At 37.0% G+C, this 24,733-nt stretch overlaps 1 protein-coding gene across 5 annotated transcripts in view; it reads left to right on the top strand.

The window, feature by feature from the left end:
• DNAJC5B (DnaJ heat shock protein family (Hsp40) member C5 beta) overlaps positions 1-16,536 on the top strand; it is an 88,751-nt gene extending 72,215 nt beyond the window's left edge. For all 5 annotated transcript variants that reach the window (XM_008522490.2, XM_008522489.2, XM_070631571.1 and 2 more), the window contains one exon: positions 15,196-16,536. In XM_008522490.2, coding sequence (XP_008520712.1) covers positions 15,196-15,290 — 95 coding nt within the window. In that variant the 3' untranslated portion in view covers positions 15,291-16,536. The remainder of the gene's footprint in view (positions 1-15,195) is intronic.
• The last annotated feature ends 8,197 nt before the right edge of the window (positions 16,537-24,733 follow it).

Here is a 24,733-nt window from a genome sequence, read left to right as displayed (position 1 = left end):
GGATTTCTCCTCAAATAGAAGGGAATGGACACCAAGAAAAGTCAACAATCCCTGACTTTTCTATTTTTTGATAATTTGGTAATGAGTTTTGGTTAGAAGTGGGAGAAGGTAGTCTTTCTTCCCTGGAAATGTAGCTTCTTTCCATATCCATGCATTCAGAGCTAGCCTCAAACCAGCATCAAGCATATTGTCTTCGGGCCGGCCCTGTGGCCAAGTGGTTAAATTTCCTCATGTTCCACTTCAGTGGCCCATGTTCGCAGGTTCAAATCCCAAGTGCAGACATACTCCACTCACCAGCCGTGCTGTGGAGGCATCCCACATACAAAAAATGGAGGAAGATTGGCACAGATGTCAGCTCAGGGTTAATCTTCCTCACCAAAAAAAAAAAGAATATTGTCTTATGTAAATGGGAGTATTTGCTTTGCTAAGCCACCTCCACACATCTATCTATGTGTGTGCATGGCCATAATACATTACTTGAGTCTTCAAGTTCATTCTACTCAGAAATGATAAAAGAAAAATGTTAAAAAGATGAAATCTCATAGAATTCACAACACCAGGAATACTTCATGTTCTCTGGGAAATGCCTTCGTTTAAACAAGCTGGAGTCAAACCAGCCATTGTTCTCTCTAGTCCTACTGCCATTTTCCCCTGTAGAATGCATCATTATTCTGAATTACAGACTTTATCACTAGATCACAAAGAACTCTGGACAGCCAAATAAAAGAATTACTTGGTAATTCAGAGAGTGGCCCATTGTTGTCAGAACTGCTGGAATTAGGACCGGTGCACTTTTCTGGACTGTACCATACTCTCATTCTTTTGGTCACAATGAAACAGAAATTCCATGAGATCAAGCACAGAGACTGTCTAAAGGCTTCTACACACCTTTTATTTCCTATCAAATGTGATGCTAAGTAATATCATCATTAACCACTCTGACTCCAGCTTGAAGGAAGAAGTCTGCGATCATGTGAATTGTACTTAGTCTCAGACCATTTTAGGATTGGGAGGTTAAAGAGGACGGAAGGGATTTTTCCTGCAACCTGGGACTCCTTCCTGTGGGGACACTGGGTGGCCAGTCTGGCAAACAGACGGGTTGCTCTTACAAATTTTTATTACTGTCCCTGGAGCCAAATTGGGGGCCCATGGTGAAATACAATTACAATTTTCTTTTGCCTTATTTGGGATATAAAAGGACAAATTAATCTTTTAATGGGGGCATACATACCAAAAAGAGCAAGCAAGCAGTATTATTCATAAATGGATTAAATGGACATATATATATATATATATATACACACACACACATATATATGTAAATTCCTCTTCAGGGATGGGCCAGTGACCTTGACATAACTTGCTTAGGAATGATGATCCCAGTGCATTAATCCCATCTGCTCTTGTGAGGAAGATAAATTCTTATACGATCATGTCAGGGTCAGTGGCCCCATTGTCCATAGGATCACCTATAACATCCATCAATCCAGTCCAGTACCCAGTCACTGACAGAGGATAGGAAGGGACAGTGAGATAGAAGAGTATTGTCATCATCATCCACTGTGTCAACGTTATCTTAGCTTTTCCTTTACAGTGCAGAAACCAAAACTAGGTGAATTGAACCTAGCTACCCCAAATCCAGTGCTTCACACTTCTCTGAAAAGCCTCAAAGTCTTTCCTGTTTTAAATTAGATAAAAGCTCCACCAGGTCATTCCAACAGACCTGCTTTGCAGATTTCTTTTCTGGAATAGAAATTCATACTTGATGCCAAATTCCGCCCAGGCTTCCTACCTGCAGGGTGACTGGTGATAAATCTAAGTGCCTCTCACTGTTAGTTCTGACACTCCAGAGCTTCCAATTCCATTGCAGAGGTCAGATTCTAGACTAAGTCAGTCATGATCCCATTTGACTGTGTTGCTATGAATCCTTAACCAAAAGGAAAGTTTTATCCTATTCCTAAATATTTAAAAGCTCCTCTGCAGAGTTGATCCAGGTTTTGTAGGGCCTGAAAATTATACAATTAAACGATAAGAAAAAGAATACAAAATTACAAGTTAGGTCTGAAAGTGTATGTTTATTTAGAATGTGAAAAAGAAATCACAACAAAGTGCAAAGCTTCAAAACTGACAAATACTGTAAATATCACAAAATCTAGAAAAAGAGCAATAATTTAATTGACTGCCTGGCACACCTTTCTAATACTTCGCTCCTATGCTTTCTGGTTGCATGTTCTTTGATTGCCTCTTCATTTAACAGTAATTTTGTAATGTCATTCTGTGTAGGAAGGATAGAAAAATAATTCTGTCTTTCCTCTAGCATGTTTGATCAAAATTTGTTTTTTATTATCGGTAGATTAGAAAAGTTTCTTTGGGTTTTATGACTCATTATTGATAATGTTGTCTAAATTTTTAGGAATTGTTGTCAAATTTGCGAAAACTCCTATATAGTTTATTTCATATATAAGATATAAGATTTGGAAGAATTTTCCACAGACCCCTTTTTGACTCTGCACATTTCAAACCTTGTTGCCCCTACATCACCCAGTACTTCTAAGATCAGAGCCCACTGGACACACTCATATAGTGTGATACCACCTCTGGCATGGATCTTCATGTTCCCTCAGCAAGCGAATTGTCATAGTGAGCTATAAGAGTATTCCTAAAGCCATTCCTATGCCAGTACAGCTAGCAGTAATCAACTATACACAGAGTTCCCGCAAACCACAAAAACATATCCCACTAAATTCAAATGAAATCTATCCCCAACTCATTTCTCTGTAACCGAATCCCCAAAATGTCCATAGCCCCTCTGTTGCCACTCATCAAGAAAAGCATGATGGAGGGAATGTCAAAGTGGAAAGAGACAGTGTTTTGCTGATTACGGTTAAAATATCGTACTCTTGCAAATCAACAAAAATTTGAACACATTGCTAGGGCCCCAACAGACCCTCAAGGGTCTGAGCAGATAAAGATCCGTGAAACTTAAATTCTGTTAACTGTGCAGTAAATCCACCACTGCTCTTCGATCTAACATTTTATTATGAGAATTTATGCCTTATTTTCAGCTAGGTGCATCAGTTAGTTTCATATTTTTACTCCACTAATTCAGGGACTTAATGTGGTTTACAGGGAAAACTAATGTAGGTTAAAGCTTGTAAGGAGGAAAAAGCAGATTACATGTGAAGACTATGCTTTCTGGATTGTGATCCAATAAGTGGACTGTGGCTTCCTCTGTTCTCCAAAAGAAGGGGACCCACTTAAAGTTGTTTAGAAAATACACTTGAAAGGGGCTACGAGTCACTCAAGTATCAAGTTACTCACGACAAATGATAAGCAGCATACATCAAGATTTGAATCCATTAGCAGGTACTGGTGAGATTTTGGGCTTAGAGAATTTTATTTCAGTGATTCTGAAATTAAATAAAATATGGCAAACATTTTCTCACTGAGGAGATTTTTAATTATCTTATGCTGCATCTAATCCTAAAATCCTAGGATTTTAGAGTTGGAAGGAATCCGAAGGGTCAACCTTCATTTGCCGTATTTTTATGGGCCTATTTATGGACTCTCTCTTCTGTACCACTAATCTGTGTGTCTATGCCTTCACCAATAATACACTGTCTTGCTTTCTGCAGCTTTAAAGTAAGTCTTAAAATCAGCTAGTGTGATTCTTTTTCAAAACTGTTTTGGCTATTCTAGTTTCTTTGCCTTTCCTTATAAATTTTAGTATCAGTTTGTCTAAATCTACAGAAAAATACTGCTGTTTTTTTTTTTAATTAGAATTGCATTCAATTTGTAGATCAGTTTGTAGATCACTTTTACTATGTTGAACTTTCCAATTCTCCAACATGGTACGTGTCTCCAGTTATTTAGGTCTCATTTGATTTCTTTTACAAGTATTTTGTAATTTTCAGCATACAGAGCTGTTCCATGTTTTGTTAGATGGATATCTAAGTATTTCATCTTGCGGGGAGCTATTGTAAATAGCACTGGTTTTTAATTTGGTTTCCAATTGTTCATCACAAGTATTTACAACTATTTTTGTGTTGACTTTGCATCCTGTGTTCTTGTTAAGCTCAATTATTAATTCGTATTTTTGTGTAGGTGTGAATTCCTTGGGATTTTTTATGTAGACAATCACGTCATCTACAAGTACAATCTTATTTCTTCCATTCCAATCCGTATGCCTTTTATTTTATTTTATTTTTTCTTACCTAATAAGCACTGGCTAGGATTTCTACCATTTGGTTTATTGCTCTGCTATCATCACCTTGAAAATCTTAGCTTTTAAATCAGGTATACTACATTTTCATTTGAATACTACACCGATTTGAATTCAGTGACTAAACACCTCAAATTTCATTTTTAAGGACATGTTATAGGACATTGTAGATATTTCTTAATTTATCAAAATCCAAATATCAAATCCTTTTTTTAACCAACTGACTTATAAAAAGCCATTAGAAATGTTTTTTCATCTGCTTTGAGATAGTTTAATAATTCTAGTTTTATGTCTAAAGCTTATGATTTTTCTTGGATATTTTTTGTTAGGTGCATATTTCAAACATGCCTACTCTTTGACACTAAAGTCTGAGATACCTTTTGATACTGTAACATGGTCCCAATCTCTGTTCAAGTGTAGTGGTACAGGGTGGGATTTGGTAGCAGAGAGGAGAGATTTGCTTGTGTTATTGTATCTCTTTCAACTATATGAAAGGGTATAATCCAGCTTCTACCCTTAGGAAATAAAGGGCAGAAAGTTCAGAACAGTGGCATCTTCAATATTCACTGGAAACTATAGATCTTGTAAACTGATTCCCATTTCTTTCTCAAAATAAAAATATACTCCTACTTGGATCTTAGGAACACAGGGAATTCTATTATTCTTATGAATCAATCAGGATCAAATAGAATAGTCTTGGGGAGGAGTCTGTTCCCTTTTTTTGTCTTGGAAAATTTGAAATTTGAAAGGTGAAGGCAATGGATACCAGCTTATTTCCCTTCCTTTCAAATGTGCACAAATTAGAAGCTTGACTTTGTGAAATTTTGAGTGGTATATTTAAAACAAGCTCATTTATGGGGCTGGCCTGGTGGTGTAGTAGTTACGTTCACAAGCTCCACTTCGGCAGCCCAGGGTTCATGGGTTCAGATCTCAGGCGCAGACCTACACACCGCTCTTCAGGCCATGCTGTGGCAGCATTCCACATACAGAAAATAGAGGAAGGTTGGCACAGATGTTAGCTCAGCAACAGTCTTCCTCAAGCAAAAAGAGGAAGATTAGCAACAGATCTTAGCTCAGGGCCAATCCTCCTCACCAATAAATAAATAAATAAATAAGTAAATCTCATTTAGACTTTCTACTCTTCTGTTAGCTGAAGGCCACAATGAAATCAGAATTCTACCAGCCAAGGGAGTTTTATAGACCAAACCCTCTTCCCTGGGGCTGTGTGTCTGTACGCATCTATGAGACAGTGTAGCAAGGTACAGAAGCAAGAGCATAAACTGGAACTAGTTATCTCTGAACATCCTGACAAAGCAAACCAAAAATACAAAGCTAAATTCGGTTTCTTTTTTCTAAGCTGAAGGCAGTGGACTGAAAACCCCCAGTTAAGCTCTAAAAATTTCTAATGGAGTCATGATTTCCCCATTTTTTTTTTGTTTTTGAAGGAGAGGGAATAAGTATCTAAAGGAAAAGATTTTATAGTTTTGACTTTGGATCTAAAAATGTGAGACTCAGTGCATAGAAAAATCTATTGATTGCTTAACTGTTCTTGCTACTCACCTAGATAAAACCCAGATAAATTCACAGCCACTGAGCTGAAGAGGCCATATGGCTTGTAATTAGACTTCTCTCGGCCAATATCTTGGGCAAATAGTGAGATATTTATTAGATTGGCTGTTCAGTATTCATCACACTCTACTGCCCAGGAAAAGGGTACCAAGGAAGAGACTAAATTCATCCTTCCTTTTTTCACCAAGCCCAACTCAATCTCCTTCCTACCCTCTTTTCCCCAATCAAAAGGAATCAATTTCTAAAAATAATTCATGGAAAATAATTCTTGTAACTAGTTCAAAGCTCTTTCTTCTTCTTTATATGAATATATCAAGTAAGCATCCTCAAAGCTCTGGACCAGGGGAGCAGGATGAGTGAGTCAGCTCAGACTGCTACCACAAAAGCAGTTCAAAGTGGACCCAAGCCTTCTTCAATTTTTGGCTGCCAAGGTTCATTGAGCAAATTTACTACACAGGTTTATCAAGATCGCCTTTCAACAGCAAACATTGATTGAGCACTTAATATTTGCCTGACACTATGCGAGGGGCTAGAGAAAAGAAAGACATGCCTCCTGCTGTCTTAGACTTTACGATCCAGCAGAGGAGATGGAGAGACAAATATTAAACAATCACAGAAAGAGCTAGTTAGTTACAGGTATAAAAAGCCTGCCAAAGGAGATGCACAGGAGCTGGGATAATGAACACTGGGGAACCTGACCTAGATGCAGGGGAGAACAGCTTCCCTGAGGAAGTGCCATTTAAAGCTGAAGACTTAAAGAATGAGGAGTTGTTAAGGGGTAGGAGATTATGGGGATGGAGAACCCTAGAAGGGATGAATCTTCATACCAGCAAAGCACTTGGCACGGTATCTCCCTATATCCTGTGGATAAAATGGCCAACGGTGCTCCAGATGCCAGGAAGGCAGGTGTAGTCATATTGGGCTGTTCTATTTGAATAGTTTTATCAAGGAATTGAGTGAAGCAGAAGTTGTGCACAGACCATATTTGTGTAACCCCAAACTGGGATATGCCCAGACATGGGCTCATACCACTGATGTGAAATGTGATAGGTGGAAAGCAGCTGGAATCCTGGACAGTTTACTAGAGAACAGCAAGAGCAGTAGGATTTAACCAGGAAGAGGGGAAAGGGAATTGAGAGAACCCAGGGGGCTCTGAGGAAGAAAGTGCAAAAAAGCAGAGCATAGGTGAAATATTATTCAGCCATAAAAAAGAATGAAGTACTGATACATACTACATGTGTATGTCGTGTGGACGAACCTGGAAATATTATGCTAAGTGAAAGGAACCAGCCACAAAAGGACAAATATTGTATGATTCCATTTATGTGAAATATCCAGAAGAGGTAAATCCAGTCTGGAAAGCAGACTGGTGGTCACCAGGGCCTGGGGTTGAGGGAGGAACAGGGAGCAACCACCTACTGGATTCTGGTTTTCTTTTGGGGAAATGTTTTACAACTAGATAGAGGTGGTGAATTATACACTTATTACGTTGTGAATGTACTAAATGCTACCAAATTGTTTATTTTATGTTATGTGAATCTCACCTCAATTTAAAAATATATACAGTAGAGGAGAGGGGTAGACCAAGATCTGACTGGAGAAGGAAACTAAAGACCCTCCCTTCAGAAAAGGAGAAGGCTCTTTGTTCCCTGCAGATTCACCCGTGGAGGAAGAGGACGATGCCACAGGCCTAAGCAAGGCCCCAATATTCACAAAGCGTGGGGAAATGGCAAAGTTGATTACCAGCCTTTTGTGTCTGCGACCTTGAGAGCAGTACACTGACAGTGGCTAGGACAGAGAGCTCTGGCGTTAGACGGTGCCATTTCAAGGCCCGACTCTTTTGGCTACCAGTTGAACTTTTTGGGGTAATTCACTTACCTCCTTTATCTGTTACTGTTTTCATTAAATATTAAATACACATAAACAGACATTTTGATCTGGCTTTCTACCTTTCAGTAAGAGAGTATTGTCCTTACCTTTTAAGTTCTTTGTTTGCTTTTCCCTCTTCAGAATTACCTGCTATCTTAAATCATTTGTAGTCATTTTCCTTTTTTTCTTTCAGTTTATTGAAGTATTTAGTTGACATACAGCACTGTATAAGTTTAAGATGCACAGCATAAGGACTTGACTTACATATATTGTGAAATGATTACAATACTAAGTTTAGCTAACATTCGTCATCTCATATAGATACCAAAAAAAAAAGTTTTTTCTTGTGATGAGAACTTCTAGAATTTACTCTCTTAGCAACTTTCAAATATACCATACAGCAGTGTTAACTACAGTCATCATCTGTACATTATATCTCCAGTACTTACTTATCTTATAACTGGAAGTTTGTACCTTTTAATCAGCTTCATCTAACTTCCCTCCCCTCCCCTCTGGTAACCACAAATCTGATCTCTTTCTATGAGTTTGGTTGTTTTTCTTAGATTCACTTATAAGTGAGATGATGCAGCGTTTGTCTTTCTTTGACTTATTTCACTTAGCATAATGCACTCAAGGCCCATTCATATTGTTGCAAATGGCAGGATTTTCTTCTTTTTTATAACTGAACAATATACCATTGTGTATATATATATACCCCATATTTTCCTTATCTGTTCACCCATAGATGGACACTTGGGTTGTTTCCATCCATGTCTCGGCTACTGTAATATAATCGTTTTCTTACTATCCTTTTTAGTATTACAACTATATATATTTATATTCCTAATCAGTATAATGCTTGGTTTTGCATATTTTTGAACTTTAAATGACTGGACTTATAGTCAACAATTATCCTTCAATTTGCTTTTTTTTCACTCCATATATTTCTGAGATTCATTTATATTGTGACTTTCATTCATTTTCACTGTTATATAGTATTTTTCTGTGAAAACATACTATAATTTATTTATCCATTCTACTGCTAATGGATATTTGGGTAGTTTCCACTTTTTTAACATTACAAACAGTGCTATTATGAATGTTCTTGTACGTGACTCCTGGTGCATGAATGCTAGAGTTTTCTAGGTATATATGCAGGAGTGAAATACCTGAGTCAAAGGGTATGGTGTTATTAGATAACACCAAATTTGTTGCACTGATTTCCATTCCCACTAACAGTTAATGAGAATTCCTATTGCTCCAAATCCTTGCCAACACTTGACTTCGCCAGACTGTAAATTCATGCCACTCTGGTGATTGGGATATGGTATATCATTGTGGTTCCAATTTTTATGTTTTTGGTTACTAGTAAAGTTGAACATCTTCTCATATACTTATCGGTCATTTGGGCTTCTCCTTCTATGAAATGTTCAAATCTTTTGCAGGTTTTTTATTATATCATCTGCCTTTCTTACTGTTTTTTTATATTTGGGTATTAACTCTCTTGATTATGTTTGTTTAAAATATATTCTGCCAATTTATGACTTTGGTATATCACTCTTTATGGTGTCTTTTAATAAAGCAAAGTCCTTAATTTTAATGTAGTCAAAATGTCAATCCTTGCCTTTATGTTTAGTGATTTTTGGTGTTTTGATTAAGGAATCTGTCCCTATCCTAAGGATATAAAGGTGTTCTCCTAAATGGTCTTCTCAAAGTTTTATAGTTTTGTTTCTCACATTTACATGTTTAATCACCGGGAATTGATTTTTGCATGTGGCATGATGTAGGATTCCATTTCATTTTTTTTCCATATAGAAAACGCATTGTCCTAGCACGCTGATTTCCGGTCTTGGTTTTGGTATGCATTAAGTTTCAGTAGATGGAGCAGTTTCTGGGCTTTTTGTTCTGGTCCACTGGTCATTTTGTCTATCTGTAAGCAATACCAGGCCCATTTATAACAATTCCTGATACTGTTTAGGCAGGGCCTCCTAACTTGTTCCTCAGGAGAGTCTCACATATCTTTGGCCTTTTGCTTTTTCATATAAATTGTAGAATCAGCTTTGTCCAGTTCTTTAACAAAAGTTCTTTGAACAAAACCTTTGGGATCTTGGTTAGAATTGCAGTGACACTGGAGATTAGGTAGAACGGACATATTTAAGAAAGCAAATCTTCTAATACATGACATGATATATCTCTCCATTTATTTAGGTCTTCTTCATAGACTTTCACTAAAGATATATCTTATATATTTTGGTTACATTTATCCATTTTTATACAATTACAAATTAAAAAGTTATATCTATTAGTTTTATACGTGTATTTTGGTATAGAGAAATGTGTTTTCTTTTAAAACATTGATTTTGAACTTAAGAAACTAGCTAACCTCTCTATTTTTAATTATTTATCAGTAAATCCACTAGGGTTTTTACATAACTATTTACATCATTTGTGAGTAGTGATAATTTTGATTCTTCCTTCCTATTCCTTACCATTTTTTCTTCTTTTTTTGCCTTTCTGTGTTTACTGAGACTACCAGTAAAATGTTGAAGAGAAGATGCTTTCAAGATTGTATCATAATTATGAGGTTTGCTGTCAGTTTTTGATCAGGTTAAGAAAGTTGTCTTCTCTTTCTATTTTGTCAGAACTTTATGATGGGTGTGAAATTTTATCCAACATTTTTTTCTTCATCAGTTCAGATGGGCATGATTTTTCTCCTTTAATTCTGTTAATGTGAAGAATTATGTGAATTGATTTTCCAAGGTTAAAACAAGTTTGTATTCCTGAGATAAATCCTGTGCAGTCTTGGTGTATTAATTACTTTATTTTTTGATGAAATGGGTTTGCTAATATTTTGGTTTAGATGTTTGTATCTATGTTAATGAATGAGATTGGCCTATAATTTTCCTTTCTCAAACTTTCCTTATGGGTTCTATATCAAATTGTGCCTCATAAATAAATTAGGAAGTATTCCTTTTTTAACTTTTCTTGAAGAGTCTGTGTATTATTGGATTTATTTATTTCTACAGGATTTTGTAGAACCTTCTGGGCTAATGTGTGACTGTACAAATTTTAAATTATTGACTCAATGTATTTAATGTTTATAGGCCATTTAGGTTTCCTTTCTTCATTATTAAAAACTTACTTCTTTGGGGCCAGCTCCGTGGCTGAGTGGTTACGTTCACACACTGCTCTTCGGTGGCCCGGGGTTTGGCTGGTTGGGATCCTGGGCGCAGACATGGCACTGCTCGTCAGGCTATGCTGAGGCGGCGTCCCACATGCAACAACTAGAAGGACCCATAACTAAAATATACAGCTACGTACCAGGGGTATTTGGGGAGAAAAAGCAGGGGGGAAAAAAAAGATTAGCAACAGTTGTTAGCTCAGGTGCCAATCTTTAAAAAAAAAATTACTTCTTTAAAATTTCCTCTTATTACTTTTTATGCATCTATAGTATATGCATTATTGCCCCATTTTTCATTACTTATATTGGTTATTTCTGCCTTCTTTTTTTAGTGACTTTCACTAGATATTTGAAAATTTTATCAGTTTTCTCAAATAAATAACTTTTGGTTTTGTTGATTCTCTTGTATTTGTTTCTACTTAATTTTTTTCTTCATTATTTCTAAATTTATTTTTTGTTGATTTTTGTAGTTCTTAATATTCAGCCCTTCTTCTTTTCTAATATTTAGCATTTAAGGCTATAAATTTTTCTATGAGTATCACTTTAGCTTCATACACACACATATATGTTCTTATAATCTGAGTTCTAAATATTTTCTAATTTCCATTATGATTTTTCCTTTGATCCACAAGTTAGGCCTATATGTGTCTTAATTGTAAACCCGTGGGGATTTTCCAGGTTCCTTATTGTTTGTGTCTAACTTAACTGCATTGTGATCAGAAAATGTGGACAGCATGATACAATACTTTGAAACATCTTGAGGCTTGCTTTACAGCCTAGAACTTAATCAGTTTTTATAAATGTTCCACATTGCTTCAAAACAATACATTCTGCATTTGTTAGGTTCATTGTTTCATACACGACCATTAAATAAAGCTAATTTATTATACGTGTAACTTTGCTAGGGCTGCCATAACAAAGTACCATAGACTGGCTTGACTGAACAATAGAAATGTATTCTTTCACAATTCTGAAGGTTAGAAGTCAAAGATCAAAGTGTCACAGGGTTGGTTTCCTCTGAGGCCTCTCTTCTTGGCATGACGATGGCCATTTTCTCCTTGTGCCTTCACATGGTCTTCTCTCTGTGCGTCTATGTCCTAACATCCTTTTCTCCTGTACACACCACTCATATAGGATTAAGGCCCACCCTGGGGACCTCATTTCAACTTAATTACCTCTTTAAAGACCCTCTCTCCAAATGCATCACATTCTGAGGTGCTGGGGGTTAGAACTTCAACATATGAATTTAGGGGAAGGGTGGACACAAGTTAGTCCACAACATCATACTTTTCAAATTCTTTATATCCTTAAAGATTTTTTTGCTTGCTTCATCAGTCCATTCCTGGGACAAGCATTCAAATCTTCCACTGTGATGATGGATTCTTCTATTTCTCTATAAAGTTCTGTCAATTTTTGCTTCATATATTTTGAGGCTATGTTATTAGTGTATGTACGTTTAAAATTTTTATAGCTACTTGGTGAATTGAATATTTTATTATTATGTAGTTACCCTTTAGTTCTAGCAATGCTTTTTGTCATATTTTATTTTGTTAAAATGTAGTTATAGTAGCTTTCTTTTTGTTAGTGTTTGTGTGGTAAATGTTTCCATCTTTTTATTCTCAACTTTTTTTGTCCTTATGTTTTTTTAATGTGTCTTTTATAAAGAGCATATAGTTTAAATGGAGTATTAAGTCCATCTGTATTTATTATAATTAATGATATATTTTGATTATTTTCTACTAACTTCATCTTGTGTGAGAGACAGTATAGCATAGTCTTCAAGAGAACGGACTCTAAGAAATATTGCCTAGGTTTGAATACTAGCTCTGTTACTTACTATCTGTGTAACTCAGGCTAGTTACTTAAAACACTCTGTGCTTCAGTTTCCTCATCTGCAAAATGGCTATAATAATAACCCTACCTTGAAGTGCTGCTATTAAGGGAGTTAACATACATAAAGTGCTAACAGTGCTAGGCACATAATAAGCACTATATACATGCTTTCTATTAATATTTTATTATTATAATTATAACTTTAAATTGATGTGTTTTTTCTGTTTCTCTTTTCTTTCCCTTTTTTATTTCTTTTGTATTGATAGATATTTTTTTTCATATTCCATATCTTTCCTTCCTCCAGTTTGGAAATTATATTCTCTGTTCTATTCTTTTAGGGTTACCCTAGACATTTATCAAGCATACTTGTCAAAGTTTAAAGTTAATTCTTATCTTTAGCCCCTCCTGAACAATACAAGAACTTTATAACACTTTAACTCTGGACACCTCCTTTCTCATTTATACACTATTGTTGTATTCCAGTTTTAGCTTAATTATAAGCCTCATAACTTATTATTATTGCTTTATATAGTCAATAATCATTTACCTTTACTCACATACCTACCATTTTCTTTACTAATCCTTCCTTTTCCATTTTTTTTTTTTTAAAGATTGGCACCTGAGCTAACAACTGTTCCCAATCTCTCTCTCTTTTTTTTTTGTTTGCTTTTTCTCCCCAAATTCTCCCAGTACCTAGTTGTATATATTTTTTTTAGTTGCGGGGGTTCCAGTTGTGGCATGTGGGATGCTGCCTCAAGATGGCCTGATGAGCAGTGCCATGTCCATGCCCAGGATCTGAACTGGTGAAACCCTGGACTGCCGAAGAGGAGTGGGTGAACTTAACAACTCAGCCACGGGGCTGGGCCCCCTAATCCTTCCTTTTTACAGCACAAATTTTCCATTTGGTAACACTTTCTTTCTGCCGAATTACATCTTTTTAATTGGGTCTGCCAGTGGCATAATTTGTTTTTATTGTCTGAAAATACATTTCACGCTTTAAAAAAAAAGAAACATAACGATAAGAGGGTTTGTCAACAAATTTAGATTGATAGATATCTTTTTTTAACATACTAAAAATATAATTCCATATTTTTATATGGAAGCAAATATGGCTTCCATATTTGCTATTGAGAAGTATGACTGCTTTTAAAACCATTGTCTTTGGTGTTCTTCAATGTCACCAAGATGTTTTAAATATGAGTTTCTCTTTAGTTTATCCTGGCTGGTTCCTAAACCTGTGGATTTGTGTCTTTCCAGGGAATTTGCAGTCATTAAATCTTCAAATATTTCTTTTAATCTTCTTTTCATTTCTTTATGAAAGTTTTATTAGATATAAGTTAGACTTTATCACTCTATTCTTTATGTCTTTTAACCTCTTTCGTATTTTATTTCTTTATTTCTCTGTTACTTTCTTATTAATCTCCTCATATCTGTCTTCAATTTCACTAATTCTCTCATTAGCTGTTAAACTCATCCATCATGTTTTTAAATTTTCATATATTTTAATTTCTAGAAGTTTTTTTTTTATTAATTTCAAAATGAATTTGCTCATTCAAAAAAAAATTTAATTCTTTTTTAAATCTGTATCTGATACGTGAAAGACTTGAAGACTTTCCGGGTCTGATTTGGCCATCCGTTGTTTCAGTTGGCTCTTACTCTGTGTGCATTGTTTCTGTGTGTACTCTTTTCCTCCCTTCTTCTCAATCTCTCTCTTTCCTATCTATTTATTTTTACTATGAGTTCATGTTTACTGCAATTTTTGTAGTGTTTTTTTTTTTTTTTTGAGGCCTGCATTGAAGGTGGGGCCATTCACTTCTGTTATGTCTTTGGGAATATATCTTGTACAGGACAATTTTAAACTAAATTATCAGCTTGATATTTCTTAGAACATCAGGTATTATAAATTTGGCCTGCCAATATGTGTGCCCACTGTCTTGCCATTAAACATTTTTAGGGCAGCTCTTTCCTCCCTCAACACAGCACCAAGACTCAAAACTAACAATTTAAATGCAGAGTTAGGGGTATGGAGATTTAGAGAGTGCATAACCATTTTTGGTGTTAGCTTTATGTGGGGAGTTTCCTATCAGACTCTTCACCTAAGCAAGCTCTGAGTTTTTACCTCTCTCCCAACAGGGCCATATATGCAATTGTGCACTGTACAACTCTAGGGGGAAGTTTTCATATAGATATACAGTAGAGCTTATATGACATATGTGGTGGCCCTGTCCTCATCCCCTCAAGATGGTGAAAACTAAAGCTTAAGTTCACCAGGTTCAGCAACTGCCTCAAGGTGAAAGCTGGGTTCGGTGCTTTGGTTTTATAATTCTATAACTGATAGAAGTTAAATGAAGAGTAAAGACATGTCTCCTCCCTTTTGAAGTCTTTTAAAGGGCAAGCAGCCTCAATATCTTATGAATTGATTTGCCACTCATCATTTAACAAAAATATCCATCACTTGCCCCATTAAAGGAAATGTAACATGATATGAGGGTGTTTACTGCTTTGCTTTGCTTATTTTTAGATGTGGACTTTCCAGTTGTTCTCCAGCCTACAAATGCAAATGAGAAAACACAGCTAATCAGAGAAGAACCTCGAAGTTATTGCACAGACTCTTAATATTGAGCCCATTGAGGGTCCACCGTACCTCCTCTTGGTTCAGCCATGTCTCCAGGTGGTTATAGGGGGAGGGTAGGTAGCATGAAATGCTGTGAACTTTTCCACATTTGTATTTAACTCTTAGGTTAGGGAATATGATTGCTACATAATTTTCTCAGTATGCAGTCTCACTCTGAGTAGAATTACTAATGAAGCACATTCCATTTTGATGAATAAAGGCTTGAAGAGTTGTTTTATGCTCCTTGCATGAGGTAAGACAATGGCATTGGGCAGGCGTTATGAGCCTCCCTTTGTGTGAGCCAGACCTCATTCCTTACAGCCTAAAGAAGTATTCCAAACAGAAACCACTAGTCATCTATTTAACTAAATGCAATATTCATACTTCCCACAAATATCATCAGCAAAATACATATGAGAATTTAGGAGGAATTGTGTGTGCGTGATTTTTCCCTGTCAGTATTCATTATGGTTACAGAAATATTTCAAGAGACAGGAAGAAATGATTAGGTAAAAAGACAAATCACATTATTTTAAAGTATCTTTTTGAAAGATTAAAAATTGTCATTTACTGAAAACTGACAAGTAAAACTAGGAGGAAACAGGTTTTGTGTGTACTGTTAGACTGCTATAAAAACAATAACTAAAACAAAACTTCAACCTGGCTAAATGTTATAAATGATCCAGAAAATCATTCTGAGCCCAAACCAGCCCTAAGAAATGTGCTGACCATTTTTAAGTAAAAGTAATTTTTGTACAACTAGCCTAGATTAGACAGACTAAGGAAAAGAAACACAGGAAGTAAAGGGTAGAATTCTAAATTTTATAGCCTAAGTTTAAATTTAAAGGCATATTACTTACCTCATTTTTGGTGGGATAATTATATTGACCAGAAAATGCTTAGCTCTGTGCATGTTAAACACTGAAGCTCAGAGGCCATCCCTGCATGTAATTGTTTGATCCTTATATCCATCATGTGTTCCAAACCATGTGCTATTTATAAAATATTACAGCAGCAAACGTGTTTGTTTTTTCTAGGTCTTTCTTAGTTCTTATGTAATACTGCATTTTTGAAGACCTTGTTATGTTTTTATATAATATTGCATGAAATGTCATTTTCTTTTTTCTTTTTTTCTTATTCCCCACTACTACCAAATTAAAGTCAATGGAGGCTAAATAAACATTGTAAGTGAGAATTGGTGTTATACCACTGGCAGTTCTAAAGTCATTAAAACTCTACTCTAAGTCATGAATTCCTGGAATTTCTTTTTAATTGACATAAGTAGAAAAGCTCTGGGTTGAAAGTTAAGAAACCTGGTTCTAATCTATGCTTTTACTACCTAGTCCTGTGACCAAATGAGATGAGAGTAATATGGCTAATCACTCTATGACTATTTTCATACCTGTCCTAACCCCTTCCGAATTGCTGTGAGACCTGATAAAATAGCTGAGGTGAAGGAACTCTGAAAAGTCAAGTTTTGAACAAATATAAGGTGGTTTTACATGAGTTTGCATACGTTGATACACACAGACAAATGTGATGTGACTTGTTATGTATATAAATTCTTTCACCCACTAAGACCTATGAAGATACCCAGTATTATCAGCCCAGGTGACCAGCAGTGCTTGGAACTCTGTATTCAACAAACAAGTGCTACTTTCTGTTTGAAAGGAACAGTGAGATAAATAGTCCTGTCTGGGGGCATTTGAGCCACTACATTTCCTTTCTGAGGTCTCTTTTTCTTTTTCTTTCTCACATGGAACTTTTTACTTCCACTCCCAGTTTGCCCAGAGAGCTGGTACAAGACTGGTTAAGATAAGAACAGGGCATGAATCAGAATCAGTATCAGACAATGGAATTAAATTCCTAGAGGGGTTCTGGCCAATGTTCCCCACAAAAGGCTAGTTTCTGGTTACAGTGATGTGTGGTAAATACAAGCAAGTGAATACCTATGAATGAGGAAATGAATTCTACAGAATGCCCCTTAGCTACATAGAATCAAGGATCAACTCTTCATCTGAGGAGGGGCCACTGAAGCATCTTGTGGGGGTCAACAGGAGCTGCCATCTGGCATCAGCTGCAGTTATTCTGAATCCATAAGCATCTTAGCAGAGAAGCATCAGGGAAGGAAGGGACAAGCTGACCATGATCCTCAGCAATGGTTGCATGGCCTTGATTCATGCAGGGTCAAATGAACTGCCCATTTCAGTGGCTCATGACCTAATCCTGGGCTCCAGGCTACCAGAGGAGGGGATTTCATATAAGGTTTCATGCGTCATCCATTTATTTTTTTGCTATCTTACATTAGAACATAACAAAAACATATATATGCATTTTTCTTTACCAAAATATACATATCTTAATTCTTTGAGAATAAATGACATTCTATTTCCATTTTTCAAATGGTATGTTTGCTAAAACACATTTGACACGGCCTAGCCTTGAAATACACTCCCCTGGCAATGCACTACCTGATCTTTGGACCACTTAAAGGCTATACGATCTCTGTGGTTGGCACAATAATGGCCCTCCAAGATGTGCATGTGCTACTTCCCAGAATCAGTGAATATAGCACCTTTCATGGCAAAAGGGACTCTGTAGACGTGATTGTTAAAGACCTTGAGATAGGAAGATTATCCTGGATTATCCAAGTGGACCCAATCTAATCACCTGAGTCCTTAGAATCAAAAACCTTTCCTGGCAACAGAGAGAGAGAGATGAGACTACAGAAGAATGGTCAGAGATATGCTTTGAAGGTAAAGGAAGAAGAGGGTCAGGAGCCAAGGTATGCAGGCAACCTCTAATAGCTGGAAAACTCAAGGAAATAGATTCTCCTCTAGAGCCTTCAGAAAGAAACACAGCCCTACCGCCACCTTAATTTTCATCCAGTGACACCTGTGTCAAACTTCTCAGCTCCAAACCTGTATGAGTTTAACATTGAATCCGTGCTCTGTACTTGTTTCCTCAATGTCCTTCCTCCTTATTCTATATTTCTTCTTTTCACTTTTCCATCCTGCGTCTCTTTAACTTCATCTTCTCCTTTGTCCCTTCTCTTCCCTGTTTCTCAGTGTTCCGTCTCCTTCCCTGTCCTTCTCCCCTCTCTCACTTCCACCTTCTTTCCTTATAACTCTCATTTCTCTTAGTCTCCTAATCTCTCTGCTCACTACTGTCAACTCTCAACCTTCACATTTACTGGTCTTTTAGATAAACTGAACTATTGTGAATGTACCCCAACCAGCAGCGGAGGGAGAGATAGGAAATAGTCTGGGTAACAGAATATTCTTAAAGGAATGTCTTTCCCCCCGTAACTTCAAGCACAATTAATCACAATGTTAATAGGTAAAGGGGGAATAAAAGTATTTTTCAAGCAGTTCTCTGAGTGTATTGACAAATAGAAATCACTTAGAGTGACTACATTCATGATCTGAAGGAATGGCAAGGTCATTCATTGACACATTAATTTTGTTTTGCCCTTAGTGCTTTAGGGGACTCAAAGGAATGAGGGCGCCCCTCTTCTGAGTTTCATCTTTAAAAGTTCACTCTCTTGCTACCACAGCCTTAGAGGTTAAAAACAAAGGTAGTCAGACACCTGGAAAACAACCATCCCGGCTTTTGTTTGGGAGCTTGGGCTGGTAGAAAGGTGCATGCTGAAACCTGAGGAAGGGAAGTAACCCCATCATGAGGGGCCTCTAGACGAAAGATGGGTTTGGGGATTTTGGGGGGAGTTCCCAGAGTAGCCCAGACTTGTGTCCTCACAGAGGAGAGCCCCTATGATGAGACAACACTTGGATGCCCAGGTGACAAAATTAAGTCATGTCTTCGTAGCCATAACAAAAGATTCCTGTGCCCACATCTGGCCTCTCAAAGGAGCCATGCAGGGTTGGACACTGGACCTCAGAAGCAACGAAGCTGAAGCCAGATGAGGGGCTCAGAATCCCCTGGAGGATGAAGACATAAACCCCAGTAGAGCCCTTGCATCCCTGGGAAGGAGAGGAACTCTTTTAAGACCTGGCTGAGGGGAAATGTCTCACTACCCTGTTAAACTGCAGCTCTGGGCCAGAGGTAGATCAACTTAAAACATATAAAGCATTTAGAGCATGAAGAGACTCCCCCACATCTTTTCTCAGCTGTCACTGCTCCGTAGGCTTTCTCAGCCACCCAGCCTGGGACTGGAACATCCCCTCTTCACTCTTCTATTCCCTTCTGCACTTTTTCTCCTTAGGACTTCTCATAACAAACTTTTAATCTCAATGCTTGTCTGTCTGCCAGACCACAAGACCAAAGATTTTTGTCTGTTTTTGTGTCTTCCTGAATCTCTAGCACTTAAAACAGTGCCTGACACAGGGTAGATGGTTGGGGAATATTTGTTAAATGAGTAAATGTTTAACCTGTTGTAGAATAGACAAATTCCTACCTGCTAGAAACTCAAAAGCTGCTAAAATCCTTAGTTTTTAATGAGACTTAGCATAAAATTAACTAAGCATTAAATTAATACAAATATTAATATGTCAGCTTGGGTGCCCAACCAAACCTCTAATCCAATTACAGAGTTGTCTTTCTAAAAACTTTCAGTAGCCTGCCCCCCCTTACTTCTCATTGATATGAAGGCAAATGTCCATTTCCAGGGCACCAGTCCTTCTCCAAGCAGAGAAAAACCTTTATTCAAGCAACACAAGTCCTCCTCTCCAAAAGCCCTCTTTTTCCAGCCTGCAGCCCCCCTAAGCACCCAAGTCACACTCCTCTTCATATTACTCCTGAGCAGTTCTAGACCACAAAGCGCCAGAGATTTAGATTAAGTTGTGAATAACCAGTTTCTGTAAAACAAATCCATTTCCAAACTGTAGATGGCTCAAATTAGCAGCGATTTCCAGAATTACATCTTAGAGTCAGAGTTTACACAGCGCTAAATATTTTGCACAGTGCTGAAAACGAAGTAGGAAACTAACAAATCCCTGTTGATTAATTGTTTAAATCTCACAATCTATGCCATTTCTGAGAAAAGCCTTTCTCCAAAAGGAGTCCTAAACATGCTCAGGGCCAAATAAACGGGTAAGTGTGATAGACTTTCTGGAATTTTCATGCCCTTCCAGGGCTGCCCCAAGAAACAAAACTAAATTTCTAGAATCAAATCAGCAGTAATCAGACAGCTGTTAACATATTCTGCTCACCACTGGGCTGCCACCTGAGCTTTCTAATAGCTGAAAATCCGATTATCAGCTTCTCCAGGGCCTGAGAGCGCCCGAGGTATGTCCTTGTTCCCAGGGCCAGGAAGAGGGGATCTTACCTAAGGAGTTTTTTCCTTTTACTTCCAGGTAATCTTCTCTGGTACCCAAACATCTCCACTCCTGAGATGTCCAGATTCATCTCTTCTCAGTTTCATCTATAATATACTTCTTTTCCTGGTGAAGAATAATTGGAAATTTTTTAGTGCAGATTTTCACTTTGAGAATGAAATTCCAATATTTTCTTAAATTTTTTAAAATGATCTATTTGGGCATGTGTATATACTATTTACTAAACAGTCAGTTTTCAGGATTATTATAACTGCAGGAAGCAATATTTTAAAGCTAACCTCAGTTTAAAAGTAACGAATGAAAGCCATCAGGCAATGAAAAATAGTATGTCTATATATTAACTTCTTAGTATAACAGTTGTATATAAAATGCCTTTATTTCAAGTTTCTTTATCGTATTTCCATGGAATTTATTTTTTAAACTCACTATAGAGCATACTAGGAAACTTAATTTTTAGCTACCCAAACCTAAAAGATATATATTATTCTGAGTAAGAGGGTAAAGTGTTAACAGAAAATAAAAATGGTTCACTTCCCTGCTTACATTCTACTTTTGTTAGTTCCCTCTCATACCTCTTCTCAGCACATCCCATCCCCTAAACTAAAGGATTTGGAGGGAAGTAGGAAGTGTTGGTTTTTAGGATCACAGGTGCATTTGTATTTGAAAAAGATGATTTATTCTTTCATAAATTAAAATAAATCCGTCAAATGAACAATAATGACCAATAGTCATAGTGCTTAGTAGCTGACACTGCCAGAAGGGCTTTATATTAGCTTTACAAATTTTATATCTTCACTTACTACTCACGACCAGGTATGGGACAAGTACTATCAGCATTATCGTTCCCCATTTTTCAGACTAAGAAACTAAAACACAGAAAGTTACGTAACTTGGCCAAGATCACCTAGCTAAGAAGGGGTGGAGCAGGCTGATCCTTGAGTCCATCATATTAACAGCTGTACTATATGCCTCTCCATGATGATCTTCTATTTCCAACTACATTTGTCCTTCTTGAAAACTAACCCTCTCCACCTCCCAGCCCAACTCCTTCCCAGGGTTCTCTTATTTTCAAAAGAATACGCACTCCTATCACTACTTTTATGATCTACCTTTCCCTTCAACTGCCCTTTGCAGCTCAAGAAGATTCCTCTAGGGAATCGCCATTACGTAATTCCCAGTGACTTCCTCAAGTAAAGACTCAAAATCTTCAAATTCCTCAAGAGCAAATTCCCAAAGACTTCCTCTGTCTCCTCCTTCTCCTCCTCCGGCTCCCTGTGGCACCTCCTTACTGGGAAGCCTATGTGGCCTTGGTCCCTACGTCTGCCATTTTCTCTTGTCTGACTAAACAATAATTGCAACATTAATCAAATGAGTGAAAGTTGGGGTTTTTTTCATTTAAAAAGTGATTCTAGAGTAGTCAGTATTAGTAGATAATTGTGACTTTAAAAATTCTGATAAAGTTCCTGCCATAATTTTCCAGGACGTGTAGATAGTACTAAGACAACAGTATATTTTTTAATAGCAAACATATTTATGGTGCTTACCGTGTGCCAGACACTACTCTAAGTGCTTAATATAGATTAATTCATTTAATCCTGATAGCAACCCTATAAGGTAGGTACTATTATTTCCCATTTCACAGATGGGAAGATAGGAAACTTTAATTAACCTGTGCTGTCAATAACAGGAGAACCAGCATTTGGACTCAGGCAGTCTACCTCTAGGGTCCATCTGCTTAATTACTACACTATCCTGGTGCCCTAAGACATATTTGAATTCCATAAAGTCAGATGCAACTACTTATTTAATATCAAAAAAGTGTTTACATTCAGTATATTCTAATTTGTCCCTCCCTCACTAAAAGTGAATACAACAGGTCTGTAAATCCAAGTTAACATATCTGTTCCATTATTCTGATTCCATAAGAGTGGGATGAGAACATTTGCTATTATACATAAAAATAACGCATTTCAATACCACTCATACAAGAGACATATTATCTTTTCATAACTTTAAATGTTATCTATTCATAAGAAAAGTGAAATTATACTCAATAAGGTACAAATTGTGAAGTTTCTATTAAGTAAAAATATACCATTACTTATGTCAGACCACTAAATTAGCAATCCTTTATTATTTCTTCATAGTACAAAGGAAATACAACTTGGCAAACTAACTTTTCCTAAAGGAACTAAAATTTATCTGCAACATTTAAAATAAATGTGTGTGTATAAGTATATGTATACCATCACGTGCCACATAACGACGTTTCAGTCAAGGACTAATCACATATAAGATGGTGGTCTCATAAGATTAGCATCATATACCCTAGTATCATATAGGCTATACCACCTAGGTTTGTGTGAGTATACTCTGTGATGTTCACACAACAAAATTGCCTAACAACCTACTTCTCAGATGTATCCCATCATGAAGGGACACATGACTATATATTCTGCAACAATTTATTTTGCTTCTTGTCTTATGTCAATTTGCCATTGTGAGAAGCACAGTATCCTTCACACTGGATCTACCTGTGCTTTATTTTCCCTTTTGGCACTCACCATTGCTGAGCCTACTATATACGTTATTTATTGTCAATTTATTGTCTGTCTGCCCCTTCAGGATGTGTGTTCCATCAGAGTAGGGATTTGTGTCTGTTTTGCTTATTGCTGCATCCTCAGCTCTAGAACAGTGCCTAACACAGTAAAGACAAAATAAATATGGAATCTCTTGGAATAAATATGAATCTCTGAAGAAAATCTCTACGCAACATCCTTCCCCACCTCCCAGATCACACCTTTGGGAAAGATGCTATATGAACAAGATGACAGTTCCACTTTCCCTGAGTGTGAAACAGGGCAAGGGAGCTTGCAGAGGCTCATGGAGCCTGGGGAAGTGGATGGGTCAATCTTGCCATCCTCCTGTAGTACAAATGGCTCTTGTTAAGCTCCTTAATGGAGATGGGGGTCTGAGGGTTAGTCTCATTAAGACCTTTCAATGTAGTGATTTGGCCTAGAAGTCAGGATTTAGTGTGGTTTAATAATACAGCCAATCCTCCTTATCACAGATTCTATATTGCAAATTTGCCTAGTGGCTAAAATTTACTTGTGACCCCAAAATCAATACTTGTGGTGCTTTTGTGGTCATTCACAGGCACATACAGAACAGCAGAAAATTTGAGTTGCCTGGTGCATATGTTTCCAGCTGACGTTGAACAAGGCAACGTTCTGACTTCTTGTTTCAGCTCTCTTACTGTAAACATGTGCCACATTTTTTTTGCATTTTTGTGCTTTTTGTTGGTGATTTCACTGTTTAAAATGTTTGAAAGTATAGTGCTGAGGAGCCGTCTAGTGTTCCTAGGTGCAAAAGGTTATGATGTGCCTTGTGGAGAAAATATGTATGTCAGATAAGCTTCTTTCAGGTATAACAGTGCTATCGGCCGTGAGTTCAATGTCAATGATTCAACAATATATATTAAATAAGGTGTCTAAACCAAAACACACATAAAACAAGGTTGTGTATTGATCGCTTAAGGAAAATGTTGTAAACAGAGGCCTACAGGAACTTAATCCTGTGTTTCCAGGAGCAATGGTTCAGCATGTACTCACTAAATCAGTGTTTGTGATGACTCTATAGAACCTAGCTTCCACGAATAACAAGAATCAACTGGATCTCCCCCAGAGTTCTCCAGAATGGTTCCCTTTCTGGCCTTGGAAACATTATCTCTGTCGTTTCTCACAAATATCCTTCCTAGAGACGTACATATTTACAGAAAGCCATGGGCGAGGAATCAGTAAACCTGAGTTTAGCCCTGTTCCCCCAATCTGGAGGGTCATCCTGAAGAAAGTATTCAACTTTTTTTGGTAGAGCCTCCTGATCTGTAGAACGGTTTCCTCAACTGAAAGGAAGAACTTGGAAGTTCTTTCATGTGTCTGTATGTAAGGTATTTTTCACACTGAACAATGCTTTTTGTAGACTTCAGATCCCAGAGTATCTTCACGTAATTTTTGTGGAGCACCATTGTTAACAAATTTCAGGGATTTGATCTTTGGGTTCTAGAGGTGAGAAGACAGTTCACTTTAATAAATGGAACACTTTGCTACTCCCAGAATGTCCTGGTCATCATCTGACCTTGCCTGACATCAGAA

This window comes from Equus przewalskii, chromosome 8 (assembly GCF_037783145.1).
Source record: "Equus przewalskii isolate Varuska chromosome 8, EquPr2, whole genome shotgun sequence".
NCBI classification, from domain to species: domain Eukaryota; kingdom Metazoa; phylum Chordata; class Mammalia; order Perissodactyla; family Equidae; genus Equus; species Equus przewalskii.
This window is presented reverse-complemented; position numbering and strand designations above follow the sequence as displayed.